General features: G+C 41.2%; 1 protein-coding gene across 3 annotated transcripts in view; it reads left to right on the top strand.

Annotated features, from left to right (window-relative positions):
* The first annotated feature begins 6,520 nt into the window (after positions 1-6,520).
* Positions 6,521-23,858, top strand: part of PJVK (pejvakin) — a 49,212-nt gene continuing 31,874 nt past the window's right edge. The window contains exons 1-4 of one of the 3 annotated variants that reach the window (XM_024788828.2): positions 6,521-6,955; positions 8,648-8,801; positions 11,370-11,463; positions 13,722-13,791. In XM_024788828.2, coding sequence (XP_024644596.1) covers positions 13,722-13,791 — 70 coding nt within the window. In that variant the 5' untranslated portion in view covers positions 6,521-6,955; positions 8,648-8,801; positions 11,370-11,463. Of the gene's footprint in view, positions 6,956-8,647; positions 8,802-11,369; positions 11,464-13,721; positions 13,792-23,858 lie in introns of those variants that run through there. The other 2 variants (XM_011719457.2, XM_011719455.3) reach the window with 2 other exon arrangements.

Genomic DNA, 23,858 nt, shown 5'->3' on the forward strand with positions numbered 1-23,858 from the left:
CTGGCATAAGATGCTTCACATAGAAAATCAACTGAAGTAATTCCAAAAGTGGTTCACTTTTTTTCATCCAATTTATGAAATCAAAGTAAAACTTTTAGAAGTTAATTGTGTCAGCCGGGCGCGGTGGCTCAAGCCTGTAATCCCAGCACTTTGGGAGGCCGAGACGGGTGGATCACGAGGTCAGGAGATCGAGACCATCCTGGCTAACACGGTGAAACCCCGTCTCTACTAAAAAAATACAAAAAACTAGCCGGGCGAGGTGGCGGGCGCCTGTAGTCCCAGCTACACAGGAGGCTGAGGCAGGAGAATGGTGTAAACCCGGGAGGCGGAGCTTGCAGTGAGCTGAGATCCGGCCACTGCGCTCCAGCCCCGGCGACAGAGCGAGACTCCGTCTCAAAAAAAAAAAAAAAAAAAAAAAGAAGTTAATTGTGTCAAAAATAAAATATCTGACACTATTTTGTGAATGTTACTATAAATTCAGTTCAAAAGTTCAACTGTGCTGTGAAGATGCAAATGTCGGTGGGTATAGCATTGTGGTAAAAACAATGCTCTTATTAAGAAAACTTCAAGGCAAAAATATACTAGATATAAAATAAGACAAAAATATGTATATACTAGATTTTGGCTGTAGTATAAACATAATTCAAAATTGTGTTCAGAGAAACTGAGAAATCTTACCAATGAAAGTAGCTATCACGTTTAACAAATATTTATATAATTTCCAGTATATGTAATCAAATTACAAAATTTTTCTAGCAAAATTGATATTCAATTTTTATTTTTTATTTTTATTTATTTTTTTTTTTTTTTGAGACGGAGTCTTGCTCTGTCCCCCAGGCTGGAGTGCAGTGGCCGGATCTCAGCTCACTGCAAGCTCCTCCTCTCGGGTTCACGCCATTCTCCTGCCTCAGCCTCCCGAGTAGCTGGGACTACAGGCACCCGCCACTTCGCCCGGCTAGTTTTTTGTATTTTTTAGTAGAGACGGGGTTTCACCGTGTTAGCCAGGATGGTCTCGATCTCCTGACCTCGTGATCCGCCCGTCTCGGCCTCCCAAAGTGCTGGGATTACAGGCTTGAGCCACCGCGCCCGGTCGATATTCAATTTTTAAAATCCCTAAAGTTTTCAGCTAGTTATATCCCTTTTTTACTATCTATCATCAATTGAATTTTAAAATATTTGGGCCTTTGAAGTACTACTTTGTAAATCATCCTAAGTATCTTACAATGGTATTGAACTTTTGTGTAACAAGTCCCCTAAATTTTGGTTGTACTTTGCACAAAATCAGTTACAAATTGTTAATCTAAATATTCAATGAATAGCATGCTAAAAACTTCAGTTTTTGAAGCTTTTAATGAATTGCAATTAGTGAAAACAAAACTTCCAAACAGGATAACACTACATTTCATTCCTTCACAGAAGACAGAAACTGAATAAATTAAATGATGAGGGCTCAAACAATGTAGACATAATCTTAAAATTTTCTTTTTTTTTTTTTTTTTTTTTGAGACGGAGTCTCGCTCTGTCACCCAGGCTGGAGTGCAGTGGCCGGATCTCAGCTCACTGCAAGCTCCGCCTCCCAGGTTCACGCCATTCTCCTGCCTCAGCCTCCCGAGTAGCTGGGACTACAGGCGCCCGCCACCTCGCCCGGCTAGTTTTTTGTATTTTTTAGTAGAGACGGGGTTTCACCGTGTTAACCAGGATGGTCTCGATCTCCTGACCTCGTGATCCGCCCGTCTCGGCCTCCCAAAGTGCTGGGATTACAGGCTTGAGCCACCGCGCCCGGCCAATCTTAAAATTTTCTAACTGGACTTTGGAATGTTAAGACTTGTAAGAAGAATCTTTTGATGTAGCTCTTATTTTTAATTAGATAAATTTATATTCTTCATTCAAATGGAATAAAATGAAGACCGCCCAATGGTTTTGCAGCATTTAAATTGACAAAACATTCAAAAGAATCTGGAAACAATTTATTTGACACATTTTGTCTTGTCAAAACTATTTGTGGCTTCAGGTGTTCTGATGAATGGCAAAGGGACAATTCTTGTGAAAATATTTAGGCTGAAATTTTACACATTTCACAACAAAAACTATTATATTTTAGAATATCCTCCATTTAGCAGGATTAGCCCCAAATTTACCAATAACTTCAGCACTTGCAGAGAGAGAGTAGTTTCTCAGTTAAAAACATTATTATGGTCTACTGTGAAGAAACAATTGAAGATGTTAACAATCACAAAATTATTAACCATAAAACACAATGTCAAAGAACATTGCAGGCAATTTTAAGAAGAAAATGAAAAATAATAAGACCATACACACACTTCAGAAAATGCCAGTGATACAATATTAGAGATACATCTAAGTAACTGATTAGTGGACACAAATATATACTAAAAGTTTTTATTCTGTTGAGTATTTTTTAATGTTCAGATAATCAATATGAATACTGTTTAAAATTTTTTTGTAAATTCTTGAATATATATTCTTTTTAGAAATAAAACTTTCTAAATTTTCTAGATTTTTATTTTTTAAAAAAGAATATTTTTCTTTGAAAACTGAATGCAAGTTTTTATAAGTCTAACAATATAATAACATGAATTTGTTGGTCAATAAATATTTTTTAAAATATAAAATTGTAATGATGTTTAGCACCCCCTTCTCAAAAGTGTCTGGTTTGGACAGTAAGTCACACAATTAATCCACGTATCTGTAGCCCCCTCTCTTTCTAAAATTAGGTTCCTTTAAAACTTCTATGGTCATCAGTTATCCCAGGGTTTAGGTCCAAAAAGAGGATTTTTAAAGGATAAGAAACCTACAACCCAACAACAAAAAAGCAAACACTTTATTTAAAAATGAGCAAAGGACCTGAATAGACATTTATCCAAAGAAGATACACAAGTGGCCAACAAGCACTTTAAAAGGTGCTCAACATTACCGCATTGCATTACGGAAATGCAAATCAAAACCACAATGAGATGCCACATCACACACAGTAGGATGGCTACTATAAACAAACGAACAAACAACACAAGTGTGGACGATCTTGTGGAGAAATGGGAACCCTTGTGATCTACTGATGGCAATGTAAAATGGTACACCTACTGTGGAAAAGAGTATGACAGTTTCTCAAAAAATTAAAATAGAATTACCATATGATCCAGCAATCTCACCTCTGGTATAAACCTACATCAGTTTCCTAGGGCTGCCATAACAGAAAACCATAGATTGAATGACTTAACTGAAATTTATTTTCTCACAGCTCTGAAGACTAAAAGTTCAAGATCAAGGCATAAGTAGGTGTGGTTTCTTGGTGATCCCTCAGCCCATACAAGTACCTGGTGTCTCTCAGTGTGTCCAAATTTCCTCTTATAAGGACATCAGTCAGATTGAATTAGGGCCCACCCTAAGGACCTCATTTTAACTTAATTACCTCTACAAAGGCCCTGTCTCCAAATACAGGTACATTCTGAGATACTGGGGGTTAGGGCTTCAACATAGGAATTTTATGGGGACATTCAGCCCATGACAATATCCAGAAGAATTGAAATCAGGGTCTTGAGGAGATATTTACACACCCATATTCACAATAGCCAAAAGGTGGAAGGAAGTAACCCAGGTGTTCACTGACTGAAGAATAAACAAAATGTAGTATATACATAAAATGGAATATTATTCGGCCTTAAAAATGAAAGAAATTCTGATGCATATACAATACGGATGAACCTTGAGGATATTATGCTAAATGAAATAAGTCAGGCTGGGCGCGGTGGCTCAAGCCTGTAATCCCAGCACTTTGGGAGGCCGAGACGGGCAGATCACGAGGTCAGAAGATCAAGACCATCCTGGCTAACATGGTGAAACCCCGTCTCTACTAAAAAAATACAAAAAACTAGCCGGGCGTGGTGGCAGGCGCCTGTAGTCCCAGCTACTCAGGAGGCTGAGGCAGGAGAATGGAGTTAACCCGGGAGGCGGAGCTTGCAGTGAGCTGAGATCTGGCCACTGCACTCCAGCCTGGGCGACAGGGCGAGACTCCATCTCAAAAAAAAAAAAAAAAAGAAATAAGTCAGGTACAAAAAGAAAAATAGTATATGATTCCACTTATATGAGGTACCCAAAGAAGTTAAATTCATAGAAGTAGAAAGTATAATAGAAAAGTGGTTTCCAGGAGATGGGAGTAGAAAATGGGACATTAGTATTTAAAGGGTACATACAGAATTGCAATTTTGCAAGAGAAAGAGTTCTGGAGATGGGTTGCACAACAATGTGAATGTACTTGATACTGCTGAACTGTGCACCTAAAAATAGGATGGTAATTTTTTTTTTTTCAAGATGGAGTCTTGTTCTGTCACCCAGGCTGGAGTGCAATGGAGCAGTATCAGCTCACTGCAACCTCCGCCTCCCGGGTCCCAACAATTCTCCTGCCTCAGCCTCCTGAGTAGCTGGGATTATAGGTGAGCACCACCACGCCCAGCTAATTTTTGTATTTTTAGTAGAGACGGGGTTTCACCATGTTAGGCTGGTCTCGAACTCCTGACCTCATGATCCGCCCCCACCTCGGCCTCCCAAAGTGCTGGGATTACGGGCATGAACCACCGTGCCTGGCCTAGGATGGTAAATTTTATGTTATGTACATTTTACCGCAAGTAAAATTTTTGAATTAAAAAAATGACATCTATCTATATCCATGTTGTACCGTTGTTAATTTCCTTGTTTTAATATTGCACTGTATTTATGTAAGATGTAACCACTGAAGGACTTGGTGAAAGGTACAGGGACATCTCCCTACTACCTTTGCAACTTCCTGTGAATCTGTAATTAGTTTAGAGCAAAAAGTGTTAATTTAATGCTTGTGTTAAAAAAAAAAAAAAAAAGGAAGTTATAGACTGCCGATCTCTTGGACCAGGATAATAGAACTTTACAAACACAGAGATTAAAACCTATTTACCCACAGTTTGCCCATGATGGTAACTTTGATCAGAAAGAATCTCACAAGCTGGGACCCAGCAGGACCAAGTAATCCATGTCATGATTATTACAAGTTATCAGCCTTCCAGGGAAGTGGAGTTTACAAGCTTTCCCTTTGGCATGGAGCCTAGGTGATGGCCTCCTATTGAGCAGAGTCCCCAACAATAATTACCTTGTATGTCAAAGGCCTCATTTCCCCAAAACAGTAAACCATAAAATATAGCGCAGATTCTCTCCATGTATATCACTCAAATATCACACTGTAGAAGCATATAACTGATAGTACTGCCTCTAGCCCATGCCAAATTGCAAGTGGCAGATTTTTTTTCCTTCCAAATTAAGAAACACAAGCTTTACCCCTTTTCTTGGAAAAGTGTTAAGAGTCCAGCACCCCCAATAACTAGGGTCTACAGATGTCTAAAAGTTATTACTCTTGGTCTGTCTTAACTATCAATTCTCTTAATCTGGATAACCTGAATTTTTTTTTTTTTTTTTTTTTTTTTGAGACAGAGTCTCACTCTGTGGCCCAGGTTGGAGGGCAGTGGTGCCATCTCAGCTCACTGCAATCCCCGCCTCCCAGGTTCAAGCGATTTTCCTGCCTCAGCTTCCCTAGTAGCTGGGATTACAAGCATGCACCATCACACCCAGCTACTTTTTGTATTTTTAGTAGAGACGGGGTTTCATCATGTTGGCCAGGCTGGTCTTGAACTCCTGACCTAAGGTGATCCACCCTCCTCCCAAAGTGCTGGTATTACAGGCGTGAGCCACTGCACCTGGCCTGGATAACCTCAAAATTTTAAATGAAGGGATTGGAGGTAACATCTAGGATTTTATCTAGTTCTATCTTCTATGATTCAAACCCCAAATTCTCCACTACACTGACTGCTGCTGGAATCGATATTCCTGGCTGCGTGTCTCTGAAAAAAAGCCTCACATAAGGCTAATGAGAAGGAAAACTAAGGGAGGATCTCTCCTTTCAAGGCCACATATTCAGGGTTGTTTAATAGGCATACAAAGTAGAGACATATTTACCCATTCACCATGAAAAAACACCTTTATAAAGGGCCCAATACCTGGGCTTAATAGCTTCATTTCTTGTGTGATCTTGCAGTATACATGAAAAAATTAACAAATAACATCCAGTGACATGATCTTGGCTCACTGCAAACTCCGCCTCCCGGGTTCAAGCGATTCTCCTGTCTCGGCCTCCCAAGTAGCTGGGATTACAGGCATGCACCATCACAGCCGGCTAATTTTGCATTTTTAGTGGAGACGGGGTTTCTTTCTCCATGTTGGTCAGGATGGTCTCGAACTACCGACCTCAGGTGATCAGCCCGTCTTGGCCTCCCAAAGTGCTGGAATTACAGGCGTGGGCCACCGCGCCCGGCTCGCCCCGCCCCCCGCAATTTCTAAACTGTATCTGTCTCCTCCCAAGCCCTTGTTCCTTCATCCCCTACCCGGTGCAGATTCAGACGAGCATTTTAGTTCCTAAGCCTCGCGGTGCTCTCAGCTCCCGCGCCTCTGAGCTGCCCACACCCCTCCCAATCCCCTCCTCCGCGCCGCCGTCCTTCTGGCTCTGGGATGGCCGCAGTGCCCGCTCCCTCTGAACTCGCCGGAGCAGGGATACAGCCGCCCGGGGCCTCTTGCTCGTGCTTGGTTTTCCGTACCCCACTTCCTAAAGGGTCTTTAGGGGTTCCCGGACTCCTTCGCCTGGGAGCCTCCATCCGCCCCGCACAGCCCCCGGCAGGGCCGAGGGGCGGCTTCAGTGGCGACCTGGTGGGGCCTAGCGGCCCTGCTCCCGGACGTCAGCGCCGGCGCCGTCATTGAACAGCTTTTGCTTAGGGCAGAAGAACCTATGGGCACAAAAAGCAGCATCGCGTAGCGGTGGCGGAAGAACGAGCAGGAGCTTGAATTTCAGTTTTCTTATGAGGAATTTTCCAGAAAAGATATCTTCACTGTGAAATAAGTAAATAAATGCCCACTCAGTACAGTAAGTATTGATACCGTCCTGTAGCATTTGGCTGGAAAGTGGTGTCAATAGGGTTTTTTCTTCAGACTTTACACTACTGTACAGAAGGGCCAATGCCAATCCTTCTGTGAGGAAGTTTTTTTTCTTCCTAAATATGTTAATTGCCTCAACTTGCACTAACGGTCACACTCGTGAATATGAGTGTAAGAAACGGTTTCTTTCTCACATGTATGAAAAGGAAATTTTCCTTCATGTAAGGCCACTATTCAGAGTAAAGTCAAGATTATGTAACCTGCAAAATGAAGCACTAACTTCATTTCAAATGAAATAAAATTTCGTCTGATCAGAAAACCCTTGGAGCAGTTTATATTAACCTAATTATCTTTTATTACTGCAGTAAGTTCATTGAAGATTATGGAATGCATCTAAAAAGCAGTTATATTTACAGGTCTCAAAATTAAATGCTAAGGAAAAGCATTATTTCTGCAAACCCAGGTAGTACGGACAAGCCGAAGGGAGTTTCTGTCAAGTTTTACTCTAAATTCAATCATGGATCAGCTAGATCTCGGCTTGGTTTTTCTTGGAGGAGCTGCTTTGCAAATGATTCCACTCTGAGCTCGCCGGCCACAGTAGCATGAAATGGATGGCGCTTTCCTCTTCCTAAGACTGGGTGTGGTTTGGCTGGCCAGAGTCTATACAGTGGGCGACTCTGGCGGGATTTGAGGAGCCTAGAGAGGCCCACCGCATGTGTGTCTCCCCCTAGTGACCAACGGACTGAAGTTCCTGTGGTTAAAGGCAATTGCTGATTTTGCCGTTAGCTGGAAGGCGAAGCTCAAGGAACTCCTGCGTGTACGGCACCATTCTAGAAGCTGGATGTGTTTAAAGATGTGACGCAATATGTACCCAGAAGGAATAAGACTAGATCACTAGGGTACAAATTAAAATATCAAGTTGCATACGCTGAATGTGGGATTAGCTCCGCGGAACACACTTTGGAAAACACTACTTTAACGACCTCATTCTGAGTCCCTGTAATGCTTAAGGTTATAGCACAGTTTAGGCACCTTATATATATTATGATGGAATGCTTTCCTAGAGTAATATTCTGTGGTGGAAAGAGCAAATCAAAGGTCTCTGTGTTCTCTGTGACAGTGGAAGAAATTGCAACTATTAATATAAATAGGGGTTTTAAAAAATGTGGGAAAAGTCTGAAGAAGCATTTGCAGAAACTCCTTACAAAGTCAGTGACAGCAAGGCCAGGCCAAGGGGGGCGGATCACTTAAGGCCAGGAGTTTGAGACCAGCCTGACCAACATGGCAAAACCCGGTCTCTACTAAAAATACAAAAATTAGCTGGGCGTGGGTGGCTGAGGTGGGAGAATTGCTTCAACCCAGCAGATAGAGGTTGCAGTGAGCTGAGATCGCATCACTGCACTCCAGTCTAGGCAACAGAGCAAGACTCTGTCTCCAAGAAAAAAAAAGAAAAAGACATGTACTATAAATGTAAAATATAAAATATATGCTGGAATTCAGAGACACATGTAAAAAAGGATGTAAAATATCTCATTAATAATTTTTATATTTATTACATATTAAAATGATAATGTTTTTGACAGGTTAAGTAAAATATAACTCAATTAGTTTCTTTTCCCAAAGAACGTGGCTACTAGAAAATTTTAAATTGTATATATGGTTTGCATTATCTTTTTTTCAGACAGTGCCGATGTAATAGTAACAAAAAGTCTCAGCATCATTTAAGATAAAAGGCCATCATCAGACAATGCAGGACAGATTGTAACAACAGGACAACAGGAAGTACTACAGAGATTCAGAGAATGCCATAAATAACCTTGGAATCCTGTGCTTGGGTAAACAATTTCCTTTTTTTACTTAGCTGATCCCTTAAAGCCTGTGAAGTTGAAATGTTACAGAGGGAATTATTTTCTATTTGAGTTAGCCACCTCAATTTCATAACTTTGTAAGAAGAAAATGGCTTACATTTTTGCATCTTCAAGGTTTTCAAAACATTTGCACATTTATTATCTCATTTCATCTTTCTAATCTGAGATGAAGGTAGAGCAGGTTATCCCCATTTTACTGGTGAGGAAACTGAGGCTCAAAGAGTTCATGTGATGTGAAGAATATTGGAATTAAGGATGCCAGAGAACAGTGACTCAGAGGGACCAAATCATTATGGGGTCCATTTGGAGGTCTCTATGTAGAGGGGGAGCTTCCTCAAGGACTTCTGCGGAGACCTCCTTATTGAAGGAGAGGAGGAAGCTTGAAGACACTTTTCCCCACTCGGACTCAGTACTAAGCACTTTTCCACTCCAAGCCCTTCACCTTCTCCTCATCCCAGGCCCTGGGTCCATAAAACTGCAGGAGCCTTTTGTTCAGGCATTCCCTCAGCCATGCTGTGCTGATCCACCTGACCCTGGATTGGTGCCATTCTATCACAGCATGGGATTAAAGACTTGACCCTTCCTTTCATATTGGCTTATTGTCTTCACTGCTTTTCTCACATCTGGCTCCTCAACTCTCTGGAACCAAGCTTGGCCCTTGACAATTAGACCTGCTGTCTCTTCCCACTTTGACTTCCCTCTTGTCTCCCATCCTGGTACTGTTCCTTGCTCTGGCTAGGCACAGCCCCCAACTTTAAAGTTTTTGAGTGATCACAGGCATTTCTGGGATTTGGCAAGGGATAAATTGAGTTGAGACTACATTGAGTTTGGGTTTAATGGGATATATGTATGTGGTTTGTAGTCACATCCATGTATACTTAAATATTGGTCATCCCACCATTGGAATGGTTTCTAGGAATACTCCTACTAGTGATTGTGCAGGTTCACCTACACCCTACACATAAAAGCAGGGCCAGAGGTCACACTATGATGTGAATGTGACCTATTGCTTGGCACCAGAAATATGCGGGAAGTGAAGAAGAAACAGATTGAAATGAACTGTGATAGATCCATTGCAAGAATTTCTCCAATCCTTCCCTGTAGGCAGACCCTTTGCAATGTGATTTTTTTTTAACTCTACCCATGAAAAGTTGGGCCCACCTCTTGAATCTTGAATTTGTGACTTGCAATGCTGTGGAAAGAGCCATACTTGAAGAATAGGGCTGCTTTAGTCTCTAGAAAGGGTCTACTTTAAACCCATGCCAACAAAGCTTTTAAAATACCCCTCCTATAAGAATCAATGTGATCCATCAGTAAATTAACTGTGAGAAAAAAACTCAATACTCTTTAAAGGAAGACAACAAAGTCTTGATTCACAACAAGGTAGAATTTGTAATATACAACATATAATCTATCAAAATGTAAGAGAATCAGAAAAGCAGGAAAATGTGACACATAATCAGAACATGTGTTGCTGGATCGTGCTGATCACCTTTGTTTTCCAACACTGGAGGACTTGTGGAATCTTGACTCAGCTTGTCACTCCTCAGTGGTAACTTTTCTCTGCTGGCCTTCACAGAATCTTACTCTGCACATGCACAGCTTTATATTTGGCTAAAGACTTAAAGGGAATCCCTATGCAGGATTCTGTAGTTTCTTCTCTACACCACTTCTTATCCTCAGGCACTCTGCCCTACTTACTCTAGGCAACTCGGCATCCCTGAGGTCTTTCTGAACTTCACTTCTCCATTCTGCAGTCCAAAATGGGCCCTTGAGCAGAAATGTAGGGCCACCAGAGGGATCAACTCATGTGTTTCTCCTCTGTCAGATTAGCAGCCTGTGCTGTTGTCTAAGATTCTTTGCTTGGTCAAACTTTAATCAGGCTCCTAAGGCTTCTGCTAAGCCCATTTGTGCACTTCAATGTAAAAGCCAGTTGTAGCAAGAACCCTGCTTAGTTGGGTTAGCAAGAATCCCCACTTTTGATATCTGATCACCCTTGATATCTAATTGGGTTCCTCGTCCTCTACCATCCCAAAGGTGACATCTGATTAATCTGGCCTGACTTCAGCAAGAATCCTGTTAGGTTGGTTGGTTTAGCCAGAATTCCCCTTACCTTTGATGTTTCCTCTTAGTAATTTTCTATCCACTGCCACCACCCTGCCCCTTGTCTATAAATTCCTTCTTGCCCATGCTATATTCACAGCTGAACCTAACCTCTCTCCCCTACTGCTAAATCCCATTGTACAGGTCCCTGTACCTTTTGAGATAGTCCTAAATAAAATCTCCCTTATTGTGCTTTAACAAGTATCATTTTTTAAATTTCTGGGTTTTTTTGTTTTTTTTTTTTGTTTTTTTCCAGAAGACAGGGTCTTACTGTGTCACCAGGCTGGAGTGCAGTGGCATGATCATAGCTCACTGCAGCCTCAAACTCCTGGGCTCAAGTGATTCTCCCATCTTAGCCTCCCAAGTAGCTAGGACTACAGGAGGGTACCATCAAGCCCAGCTAATATTTTTATTTATTTTTATTTTTTGTAGGAATGAAGTCTCACTATTTGCCCAGACTGATCTCAAACTCCTGGCTTCAAGCAATCCTCCTGCCCCAGTCTCCTAAAGTGCTGGGATTATAGGAGTGAGTCACTGCACCTTGCCTCATTGAATAATTTTTTCTTTATATGTATAATGTCTGAAAGGAGCTGCCTTCTGTCTTTTGTCCAGTTTTAAAGTTGTTTACAGTGAGAGGAGCGCTAGCCCACACCATTTACTATATCACATTTGGAAGCAGAAGTCAGTTACCCTTAAATTAGAGATGAGGAAACTGAGGAAATGAAAGGTTAAGCAACTTGCCCCAAATTACACAGCTGTTTACATGTGATGGAGCTTGAATTCAAACCTAGGCAATCTATCTTTAGAGATGCTCACTTAATTATTGTACTGTACAGCTTCTTAGAAAAATGGCTTTATATATGCATGTAAAATGTTTTGTCCAGTGTCAGGTAACATAGTCAATCCTTAATAAAGTCTAGCTAAATTATTCTTTAAAATCCTAAAGCTCAGTATGAATTTGTTCCTAGCCCAGTGTTTCAAAGCAAAAGATGATTAATAGGACACAAGCACCATCAAGTGAGTTGATATTCCTTATTAACACTAATTTTTATTACCATCCTACTATTAGCAAATAAAAACAAAGCATTTGCTTAAGTCCTTTATTAAGTGCATGAACAAAATATTAAATCCTTAGCCTGCTTTCTTTTGCCATTAACACTACCTTTCTTTTTTTTTTTTTTTTTTTTTTTGAGACGGAGTCTCGCTCTGTCGCCCAGGCTGGAGTGCAGTGGCCAGATCTCAGCTCACTGCAAGCTCCGCCTCCCGGGTTCACGCCATTTTCCTGCCTCAGCCTCCCGAGTAGCTGGGACTACAGGCGCCCGCCACCTCGCCCGGCTAGTTTTTTGTATTTTTTTAGTAGAGACGGGGTTTCACCGTGTTAGCCAGGATGGTCTCGATCTCCTGACCTCGTGATCCACCCGTCTCGGCCTCCCAAAGTGCTGGGATTACAGGCTTGAGCCACCGCGCCCGGCCAACACTACCTTTCTTAACTAGAAATATAAGATAAAATGAATAAAATAAACCAAGCAATCAGGCATAGGTACTATCAGTTTCTGAATTTCAAATAAATCCTGTGCAGTAACACACCCATCTGGCCATAATGGAGATTGCACCAGAATGAAAGCACAAGCTCATAAATAAAAATGTAAACATTTGTAATAGAACCCAGCATTTACTATACTATCTAATTCTTAATCTGCCATCTAAATGAGCTCCAATTGTTCATCTTATTTTAAAACATTATAACTGGAGACATCTGTAAGTCCAAGCCTTTCTTTGGTTTTAGCTCATACGCTTGAAAACAGTTTCTCTCTGTCTTCTGCCTTTTTTTTTTTTTTTTTTTTGGTGAGATATATGTAAATATTTTTCAAACCTCTATTGTATCTATTAGAACGGAATGCTATAAACATGTGGCAGCTATCCATTCACTCAGATTAGCATAGATAGAAAAACTAGTTCATTCATGTCTTCTCTCCACAATGTCCCACTCTTGCCTCAGCCCAAGCAGTGAAGCAAAAAAACCCACATAGTCCAATCCATCTACTTTACCCTCTCTAATGTTCAAATTGACTGAATAGCTATCAGATCTCCATTACACACTGTTCTCTGCAGATCGCCTTTTTGATAAGTCTTAACCTAAAAAAATTATTAAGGGAAATGAAGAAATCAGAAAATGATAAATTAATTACAAGAAATGTAAGACTTGGCTTATTATTATCATCTCCTTTTTGATATCAGCTGTATTTGTGGCAGAAAGCCATCGTGATCTGCTGTCTCAGTATATTGTTAAGCTAGTAATTCTGAATATGTTGTCAAGCTTGTAAAATGTTCTGAGTAGACCACATCTTCAGTAATTTCCACAAGTTTACAATTTTTCAGGTAAAGCTATAATTTATTACCTTAAAAGAAATTCATTTTTTCAATGTAGTAAGAGCTGCTGCTTAGTTATAATACTCTGAAACTTTCATGAAACTATCCTTTTTATAACTCATATTACAATATGGGCTCTTTCATGTTTTTTAACTTCTTTGGACCTTGAGATGCAGTGTTATTCTAGATGCAGCATTACTCACAGTGGACGTTGTCCTCAAATTAGCATAATTTCTATTTCATTTCCGACATACTGTTTTGGATAATGTTGAAATAAATCTTTTGAAAATGCAAATATTTTTTGTCATTGCAGCACATACACCGTCTACAGAAACTTTGTCTTAGTTTGTTTAGTGTTGCTGTAAAGAAATACCGGAGACTGGGTAATTTATATTATTTGGCTTCTGATTTTAGATGGCTGGAAAGTTCAAGATCGGGCTTCTGCATCTGGTGATGGTCTCAGGCTGCTTCCACTCATGCAAAGGTAAAGGGAAGCTGGTGTGTGCAGAGATCACGTGCAAGAGAGGAAGCAGGGGTTAGGGAGACGTGCCAGGCTCTTTTTAACAACCAGCTCTTTTGGGATTTAATAGCGTGAGAACTCACTCACATTTAAGGGAAGGCATTAATCTATTCATATGGGATCCACTCCCATGATCCAAACACCTTCCACTAGGCCCCACCTTCCAACACCACCACACTGGGAATCAAATTTCAACATGAGATTTGCAGGAGAAGGGACAAACAAACCATATCCAAACCATAGCAACCCTGCCAAAAATAAAAAGCAAAGAAAAAACTGGCTACAAACTCATAATTTGTCCTATCTCTAGAAATTCTAATAAAAGGCAAAAGATACATGATCTGAAGAGAATCCAGGGTATCTCAAATGCTGGCTTGTAATTTTATGTATCTTAAATTACGTGATTTATATGATATTCTTATCATCTTTTCTCACTAAACTATAACTCCGTATCTCAGGTGGGACTCTCAGGGAGCAGACTCAGGAGACAGTGGGCAGCAGGTTTATTAGGGAATGCTTTTGTGATCATCATCCATGGAAGGAATGGGAAGAAACGAAGATTGGGTGGAAGGAGGACTTGGGTTGTGATACAGTGTCAACAGTGTTCTCAGCTGACCCCATGGGAAACTTTGAAGCTGTTTGGCCCTTTTGGTGTCCCATATTGGAGCAAGAAGTTCAGGGAACTCAAAGATGGGGGTAACCTTGGATGCAGTGACACTCTCAGCTGGTCTCAGTGACTTACCTGGTGATAAAACTCAGCCCTCAATCCTCAGAGGCTCAGAGTCCCTGGTCCCCATAATCTTTTTAGGCTGATAATGGCTGCTACACTGTCCATTTACAATCAAAATTGGGCAAGAGCATACCAAGAGGTGCATCCGTGCACTACTTGGGTACCAACATTTTCCTCCTTCCTCCAACTGTGTAACCGTAGTCCTCCTCTTTATGATAAGATCCATTATCCCTACTAAGATGTGACTCCTCTTTTTGCCTGCTACTTTCTCGGTGCAAGGAACCTGAAGTACCTAGTCAGCAGATGTAGCTCATAGTTCAATGAGACCAATGAGTCTCTTCTTGGGTCTCACTGAACTGCAAACTACATCTGCTGGTGGAGGTGTTTCACCTTTAGGAAGCAGGACCTCTAAATGACAGGGCCCAGTGTTGTGGAGCCAGGAAGCGCAATTTCCCCCAAGGGAATCACTGGGAATGATAAAAAGCAGGGCCATTCCTGCTTCTACACCCTGATTCCTGGACCCATGTATTCTACCTATTGAGAACACAGCCCTACAGAAAGACCATTAAAGTGTACATTTCATCTTAAAGGATAGTGTTTGTGTTACGTATGCCTTCAACAAGTTATTTAATTATTCTATCAGGGTAGAGGCTTCTGGGCGATGCAGCATGTAATAATATGACAAGCAGAGGCTGTGGTCATTTGCCCACTCTCTTTCCTCCTTTGCTATAAAACAGGTCCCATGAGGTAGTTCAAACACTCTGAAAGCCCTCTGTGATGCTGGCTGATGCCCTGCAGATAGAAAAGGAGAATCATGGAAAATATGTGTCTATTCCTGTCAAAATGAGTCACTGCCTCTTGTTAGGATCATTATTGTAAGTCAGCTTGCCACCAAGTGGCTGATTGGTCTTCTTGAGGAATAGGCACTCAGTATTGCAGCATTGGTTTCTGTTGTTAGCAGGCTGAAAATTTAGTAGTGACTATAACAAATCAGCCTCAGTGTATAGGCGCCCATCCTGTTAGGTCTATTACTTAGCCTCCATTCCTGCCACAGTAGTTATTCCAATGCCAGATGCTGGGTGTTATTAACTGGCCAAGTCCTGATAGTAACTTGGTTGGTCAGGGCCTTTTCTATTATGGGTACTTGGTGGTATAGATCAAATGCAATACAAAGCTCCTAACACTTTGTGCCCACTCTCATGTGCCCAGTCCACCATTTTTATCTCAAATCTCTTTGTTCCCAATAGTTTAGTCTCTCTGTTTTCAGGACCCCGATCCCATGACCAAGCCAGTTGTCACCGCCCATATATATTCTAACCTTGAGACCCTTTCTACACAAATGGGCGGCAAAGTACACTGCTCAAAGTTCCGCCCTTTGGGAGGATTTTCCCTTATCATTGAATTTCAGGGCCACCCCTGAGTTGCACAGTAACATAGCCACCATCTGTTTTGTTTGCCAAAATATACCCATTTGTGAGTCAAATTCATGCATTTTCCTCTTTCATCATCTGGTCATATGGGATCAGTGGCAATAAATGTAAGCCAAGGGAGAGACACTGGTGCAACAGTGGTAGAGACATGGGAGTCTAGGCTGCTTGCTAATGTAACATACTGTGCCATCTGCCTATGTTTGTGTTCTACATGTATAGAACCCAGCTCATAATCATTGGTCTTGGCTTCATGGCCACTTGGCATCCCTTTGTCGGGTGCTATATCTCTATAAAAGCCCAGTAGCACATCAGCAGCTGTTTGTTGAAAGGTGTTTACTTCTCTGCTACAGATAGCACAGCCAGACTCTTGGGTCTGCATTGTGATTTTCCCATTAGGACTTCTCATAAACTCCATACAGAATCTTTTCCTACATATCTAATACAACACCATCTGCTGGGTGGCATGGCACAAGTGGTAAAACTGCCATCTGGACCTGCTTCAGAGCCCTTTTCTGCTCTGGGTCTTACTTGAAATTGGAAGCCTTTTATGTCGTCCAGTGTATAGGTAACAGCAAGTATTTCCTGCTATGGAATATGCTGCCTCTAGAACCCATAGAAACCTATCATTCTTCTATGCTTCCTTCTTTATGGTGAGAGGTACAAAATGCAATAATTTATTGCTTATTTTGGAAGGGATATCTTGGCATACCCTGGACTGTGGACCCACCAGAGAGCCACCAATGGAAGACCCTTGAATCTTTGTAGGGTTTAATCTCTCACCTTCAGAGTATATGTGCCGTAGCTCCAATGTATTACCTACTTCTTGCTCTTCTGGTCCAATTAACGTGGTATAATTGATGTAGTGGATCAGTGATGTTCTGCAAGATGCCCAGCTGGTCTTGGTCCTTCAGACTATATTACAATAAAAGGTGGGAGAGTTAACATTCTTCTAAGAAGATTATACGCGTTCACTATTGTCTGATCCAAGGCAATGTGTTTCTGATCCTCTTTTCTAATAGAGATAGAAAGGATGCATTTGTCAGATCAACAGCTGCATATTGTATATGTAGTGCCATGTTGTGATTTCTACTTTTTTGCATCTGTTGAGACTTGTTTGAAATATGGTCTGTTCTGGAGAATGGGAAAAGAATGTATATTCTGGGCTGGGCACAGTGGCTCACGCCTGTAATCTCAGCACTTTGGGAGGCTGAGGTGGGTGGATCACCTGAGGTCGGGAGTTCAAGACCAGCCTGACCAACATGGAGAAACCCCATCTCTACTAAAAATTCAAAAATTAACCGGGCATGGTGATGCATGCCTGTAATTCCCTCTACTTGGGAGGCTGAGTCAGGAGAATTGCTTGAGCCCAGGAGACAGAGGTTGTGGTGAACCGAGATGACACCATTGCACTCTGTAGCTGTTGGGTGGTGAACCGAGATGACACCATTGCACTCTGTAGCTGTTGGGTGAAATATTCTGTAAATGTCAGTTAGGCCTATTTGATCTAGTATGTGGTTTAACTCCAGTGTTTCTTTGTTGATTTTCTGTCTGGATGATTTAACTGTTACTGAGAATGGGTTGCTGAAGTCCCCTAATATTACAGTATTGCAGTTTATCTCTTCCTTTAGATCTATTAATGTTTGCTTTGTATAATTGAGTGCTCCAGTGTTGGGTGCATAGATATATAAATTATTATATCCTCTTGCTAAATGGACTCTTTTGTCATTATATAGTGACCTTCTTTGTCTGTTTTTATAGTCTATGACTTGTAGTCCATTTTATCTGATGTGAGTATAGTTACTCTTGATCTTTTTTGATTTCCACTTGCATCGATTTTTTTTTTCCATCCCTTCACTTTCCATCTATGTGTCATTACAGCGGAGGTGAGTTTCTTGTTAGCAGCATATAGTTTAGGGCTTGTTTTTTTTAATCCGTTCAGCCATTCTATGTCTTTTAATTGGAGAATTTAGTCCCCTTACATTCAGTGTTATTATTGACAAGTAAGGACTTACTACTGTCATTTTGTGCTTGTTTTCTAATTCTTGTTTTATAATTCCTCTCTTCCTTTCTTATTGTCTTCCTTTGTGGCTAAGCGATTTTTTCTGGAATATGTTTTAATTTGTTGCTTTTCGTTTTTAGTGTATCTATTATAGGTTTTTACATTGTGGTTATCATGAGGCTTACATGAAACACAGATATGCCAAGTTATCTTAAAGAGATGACAACTTACCTTAGATTAAAAAAAAAGAAAGAAAAAACTAAAAAAAGCCTTTATACCTTAACTCCATCCCGTCTACATTTTGACTTTTGGTTGTCTCAATTTATGTATTTTTATATTGCTTATCTTTTAACAGGTTGCTGTAGCTGTTATTGTTTTTGGTAGATTTGTCTTTTGGTCTTCATTCTAGAGTTATAAGTGGATTACACATCACAATTTCAGTATTAAAGTATTTGGGGATTGTCTTTGTACTTAATTTCATCAGTGGGTTTTATACCTTCAAATGTTTTTGTTTTTGCATATTAGTGCTTTTTTTTCTCTTTTGGATTGAAGAACTCCCTTTAGCATTTCTTTTAAGATGGGCCTCATGGTGGTGAATTCTCTCAGCTTTTGTTTATCTGGGAAAGACTTTATCTTGCTTTGATGGTTGAAGGATAGCTTTGCTGGATATAGTATTCTTGTGTGGCAGATTTTTTTTTTCTTTCAACACTGAAAATTTCATCCCATTTGCTCCTGGCCTGTATCGTTTCTGTTGAGAAGTCTGTTGCCAGATAAATTGGAATTTATATTATTTGCATCTTTTCTCTTGTTGCTTTTAGGACCCTTTCTTTATCCTTGCCCTTTGAGAGTTCGACTGTGTCTCTCAAAGGGGTAGTCTTATCTGGGTCAAATTTGTTTAGTGTTCTCTGACCTTCATACCTGGATATTTATATCTTTCTCAAGTTTTGGAACAATTTTTATTATTTCTTTGAATAAGCTTTCTACCCCTTGCTCTTGTTCAGCTTTTTCTTGAACACTAGTTATTCTTAGATTTGGTCTTTTGAGGTAATTTTCTATATCTTATAGGTGATCTTCATTCCTTTTCATTCTTTTTTCTTTTCTGCCCTCTCACTGTGTAATTTCAAATGACCTGTCTTTGAGCTCACTGATTTTTTTCTTCTCCTTGATCCATTCTGTGGTTGAAATCGTCTGATTTTTTTTTTTTTTAGTTCAGCAAATATATTTCTCAGTAATGAGAATTTTGTTTTTTTAAAAATTATTTTAATCTGTTAAATTTCTCTGATAAACTTATAGATTGCTTGTCTGTGTTATCTTGGAGGTTACTGAGTTTCCTTAAAACTGCTATTTTGAATTCTTGGTCAGAGAGCTCACATATCACCATTTTCTTAGATTCAGATACTGGTTCTTTGCTTTGTTCTTTTGGGGAGGTCATGGTTCCCTATTGCTGTTGTTTTTCTTGTGGATGTACGTCCATATCTTTGCATTGAAGGATTATTTATTCCAGTCTTCTCTGTCTTGATTGTTTTGTTTTCTATTGGCGATGTTTGCTTAGAGATTCTTTGTGACTTATCTGTTAAATTTCTTATTTTCCCACTAGATCACTGTCTCCTTTTTGGCACTTGATGGCACCTTACGCCCAGCTTTGCCTCCGCTCTAGAAACTCATCAGAGTGATGCCCTTCTCAAATGGGGGAGGTCCCAAAGGGGATATCCTGGCAGTGTGAAAGGCCGGCTAAAGGTTTGTGCCAAGAGGACCTGTGGAATGCATCTCCTACAGCTGTTGCTGCTGAGTAGCCACTCTGATCTGGCATCTTCTTTGGTCAAGTTCCAGAGCAGAGTTTCCAGGGCTGGGGATTGAAGTCCTGCGTCCTCCCTTTGTCTCTGGTTGTCCTCGGTAATGTTTTTCCCTCAGGTACTCATGATACTTCCCATGGGCTGAGTCGGGGACAGGTCTCCTTCCAGGGAATCCAAGACGGCAGGAAGGTTGGTTGTCTACCTTTTCTCACTTTTTCCATTGTAGAAACTGTGAGTTGGGGGAAGTTTTCCACACACTTGGTGCCAGACAGATTGTGGGGAGGGGCACTGCAGATATAAAAGTCTGATTCTCTTACCATCTGCTCAGAGTTTTTTGACTTCTATGTCCCCAGGAATTGACTCATCCTTATATCTGAGTTCTGGGATATTGTTGGTGATAATCTCGGTGCTGTATATTTGTTTTTGGTTTTCTGGTGTGGAAGTGAAGCCAGCTTGCGTCTACACTGCCATTTTTGAACCAGAAGTCCACCTGATGCCATGTGGGTCTGCTCTAACAAAGATGCCTATAGCTGTCTCTGTAGATAAATTGGAGCTACTACCTCATAAAGTTTGTGGTAGCCCACTATCTGGTTTTTGGAGGGACTAGACTGGTGAATTAAATGGAGATACAATGTGAACCATCCTCCCTGAATCTTTTAGATATTTTAGGATGGCATTAATTTCTGCCATTCCCTGAAATATTATTTTTTGATTTACTATATTGGTATAGAGAAGAGGTCAACTTTGAAAGCTTCCACCTGGCCACTTGGCCTTTATCACTATGTTAGCTCTTACCACACACACCGAGAAACCTGGTGTCACTAATCAAGTATATTTATCACAATTATACACTCAACGACTAGGTGGGTCTGTGGATATATTGTGAGCCAGACTTGGGCCAGGACTCCCTAGGACTCGACCTCCATAACCTTTACTGTAATCAAGGGCATATAATGACTTTCAGTTCTGTGTTATCATTGTTAACTCAGATCCTGTGTCCAACAGATATCAAAATGTTGAGTATTCCCCTTTCACCACTGTATGATTTCCTGAGTAATGGCGATAAGTCCCTTTGGAGAAGGACTAGAGGAATCATTATTTGTGCACACTGTGGTATTACACAGTCCTTCCTCCTGGGGACCCAGATTCTTTAGTTAATGGGCCTGGATCCAAAAACTGACTCAGGTCTGGAAATTGAGTAAGGGGTCGTGATTATTTTTTATTTATTTATTTTCGAGATAGAGTCTCCCTCTTTAGCCCAGGATGGAGTGCAGTGGCAAAATCTCGACTCACGGCAACCTCCACCTCCTGGGTTCAAGCAATTCTTTTGCCTCAGCCTCCCGAATAACTGGGATTACAGGCACGCGCGCACCACCTTGCCCGGCTAATGTTTGTATTTTTAGTAGAGACAGGGTTTCACCATGTTGGCCAGGCTGATCTTGAACTACTGGCCTCAGGTGATCCGCCCTCCTTGGCCTTCCAAAGTACTGAAATTACAGACATGCGCCACTGCACCCAGCCAGTTTAACTTTTTTTAAATTGGCTTAGTTGCCAAGAGAGGAAGTTGGGGAGGATCCTGAAGAGTGTATGTTTTGTCCTTGGAGAGACAGCTCATTGTCTTCAAGCAAAACAGGGAGCATACTAGCCCTTATTAGAGAAGAGAGGGGCACTTCTGTAGCCTTAGAAGGTTCTCGAAACCTGAGGATTGAAGATTTTTCAGGTGCATCAACCCTGATGGTTTCATCCCTTGGGTCAGGGTTCCATTTTCTCCCAATCGGGGTCCTGACCACAGCACAGTAGACCTGCCTAGCTTGGGTCCTAACTTCTTTGGGGTTTTATTCTTACGATTAAGTCCTGGGCCTGGTCCTCAGCTTCCTCTCCTCATTGGCTTGAGGAGCTGAGAGTCTGATATTCTACAAGGGAGGTTTTCTGGCCCTCACACTGAGTTTTTGTTTGTTTTTGAGACAGGATCCTGCTTTGTCACTCAGGCTGAGAGTGCAGTGGCACAGTAAGCTACTGTAACCTTGAACTCCTGGACCCAAATTATCCTCTGGCCTCAGCCTCCTAAGTAACTAGGACAACAAATGTATGCCACTATGGCCTGCTGATTTTAAAAATTTTTTGTAGAGATGGGCCTTGCTATGTTGCCCAGGCTGGTCTTGAATTCCTGGCCTCAAGCTATCCTCCCTTTTTGGTCTCGTGAGGCACTGGAATTACGGGCATGAGCCACTGCTCTTGATCCCACACTCAGCTTTTAATTACCAACTAATCACTCTCATTCTTTTATTTTGAGACAGGGTCTCACTCTGTAGCTCAAGCTGGAGTGCAGTAGTGCAAACATAGCTCACTGCAGCCTCAAATTCGTGGGGTCAGGTGATCTTCTTGCCTCACCCTCCGAAATAGCTAGGACTACAGCCACAAGCTACTGGGCATGGATAATTTTTTAAAAATTTGTAGAGACAGGGTCTCACTATATTACTCAGGCTGGTCTCAAACTCCTGGCCTCAAGGGATCCTCCTGCCTCAGCCTCCCAAAGTGCTGGGATTACAAGTGTGAGCCACTATGCCTGGCCCATTCTCATTCTTTTGTTATCTTTTTCCAAGGTATCGGTCTAGCTCAGTAATAACTCATCAGTTCCACTATCCGCACTGTTTCCCACCTGATCTTTGTGCCTGCCAGTGCATTTCCTTAAGTTGACGTGCCATCTTAGTTCACCACTAGTGAAAGTTTTAACAACTGCACTATCAGGGTGTGCTAGTAGTTAACTTCTCCCTACCCCAGTGAGGAGAATCTCATCCTGTAAGTGAAAAGGCAAGATAAATGGCTCCAAAAGCCCAGGAGCACCTATTTTCCTGCAACCCTTCTGGTACCAAGATCACAGATGCTCAGATGAAGATAAGTGGGTAGGAGATTTATTAAGGATTGCCACCTGTGGAAAGAAAGGAAGCTCCACTGGGTGGAGAAAGAATATGGACTATGATGCAATCTCAAAGGCAGCTTTAGCTGACAGTAAGGGGAACTCTGAAGCTAGGATGGTCTTTCAGATTGTCCTAATATGGGGCAATGGGACTAGTCTTTGCATGCAGCCTGGCCCAAGAAGGAAGTGTGACTTTAGATGAGGTGGCTTTCTTCAGTTAGAGGGCAATTCTACTGACAGTTGAGGGCTGTTGGGTGCACACTGCCAAGGTGAGGAAACAAAATCCTCTGTAGGGAAGGGGAACCTGCGTGGAATATCACAGCACACCCTGAGATCAGGGGAGTGGCTCTTCATCAAATAACACAATATGGGCCAACACATTCCCAGAGGCTGCTGTAGTGCTGGGCACATTAGTGCTCAATAACTTATTGAATTAGTATTACCATCATATTGTATTATTGCCATCCTCATCTTTTAAAGTCACTTATCACTTAATGGATGCTCTTATGTGTTAGAACTGACACTATGAAGATGACTATGACACAATTACCTGTTGAGCCTATTTGGGAAATTAACCTATATTTAACAAGTTTGACTAATTAGATTGGTTAAGAGCCTTAGCAGAGGGCTAACCAAAATGGTGTTAAAGGATACACCTGATGGTCCAAGAAAATCCCTAACTCTAGAAAATCTGGATAATCTGAGAGGCGACATTTGAACAGTGTAAGAATGCACTTTCCTCCAGAGCCAGAAGCAGGGAAAGCAGAGGCAGCAGCAATTTTATCTTCTGGGCACCTTATCCTCAGACCTCATTTTATCAATACATATGGACTGTCTACAACCAAGTGATATTATCCTTTTCATCAGCCTTATGAAACTTTCCCCCAATTTATCCAAGTCAGGATTTCAGTATGCAAAAGTCTAATGTCATCTCAGAGAGTTCATTGTGCCTCCCCCATATCCAAGACCATTTACTAAAACCTTAGTTCAATCTTTAAAGAGTCACAAGATCCTATTATGCCCAGCTTTTTTTCCAGTTTTTTAAGTCTATTCCTTACCTTGCCAAAAAAAGCACCTGTTTCTATGGTTTAACAAATGGAACTTAGAATATGGACCTATGGTAAGTGCTCTTTAGAATTGAAGGTAAGTTACATGTACTGGT

The sequence above is a fragment of the Macaca nemestrina genome, chromosome 11 (genome assembly GCF_043159975.1).
Source record: "Macaca nemestrina isolate mMacNem1 chromosome 11, mMacNem.hap1, whole genome shotgun sequence".
Classification (NCBI taxonomy): domain Eukaryota; kingdom Metazoa; phylum Chordata; class Mammalia; order Primates; family Cercopithecidae; genus Macaca; species Macaca nemestrina.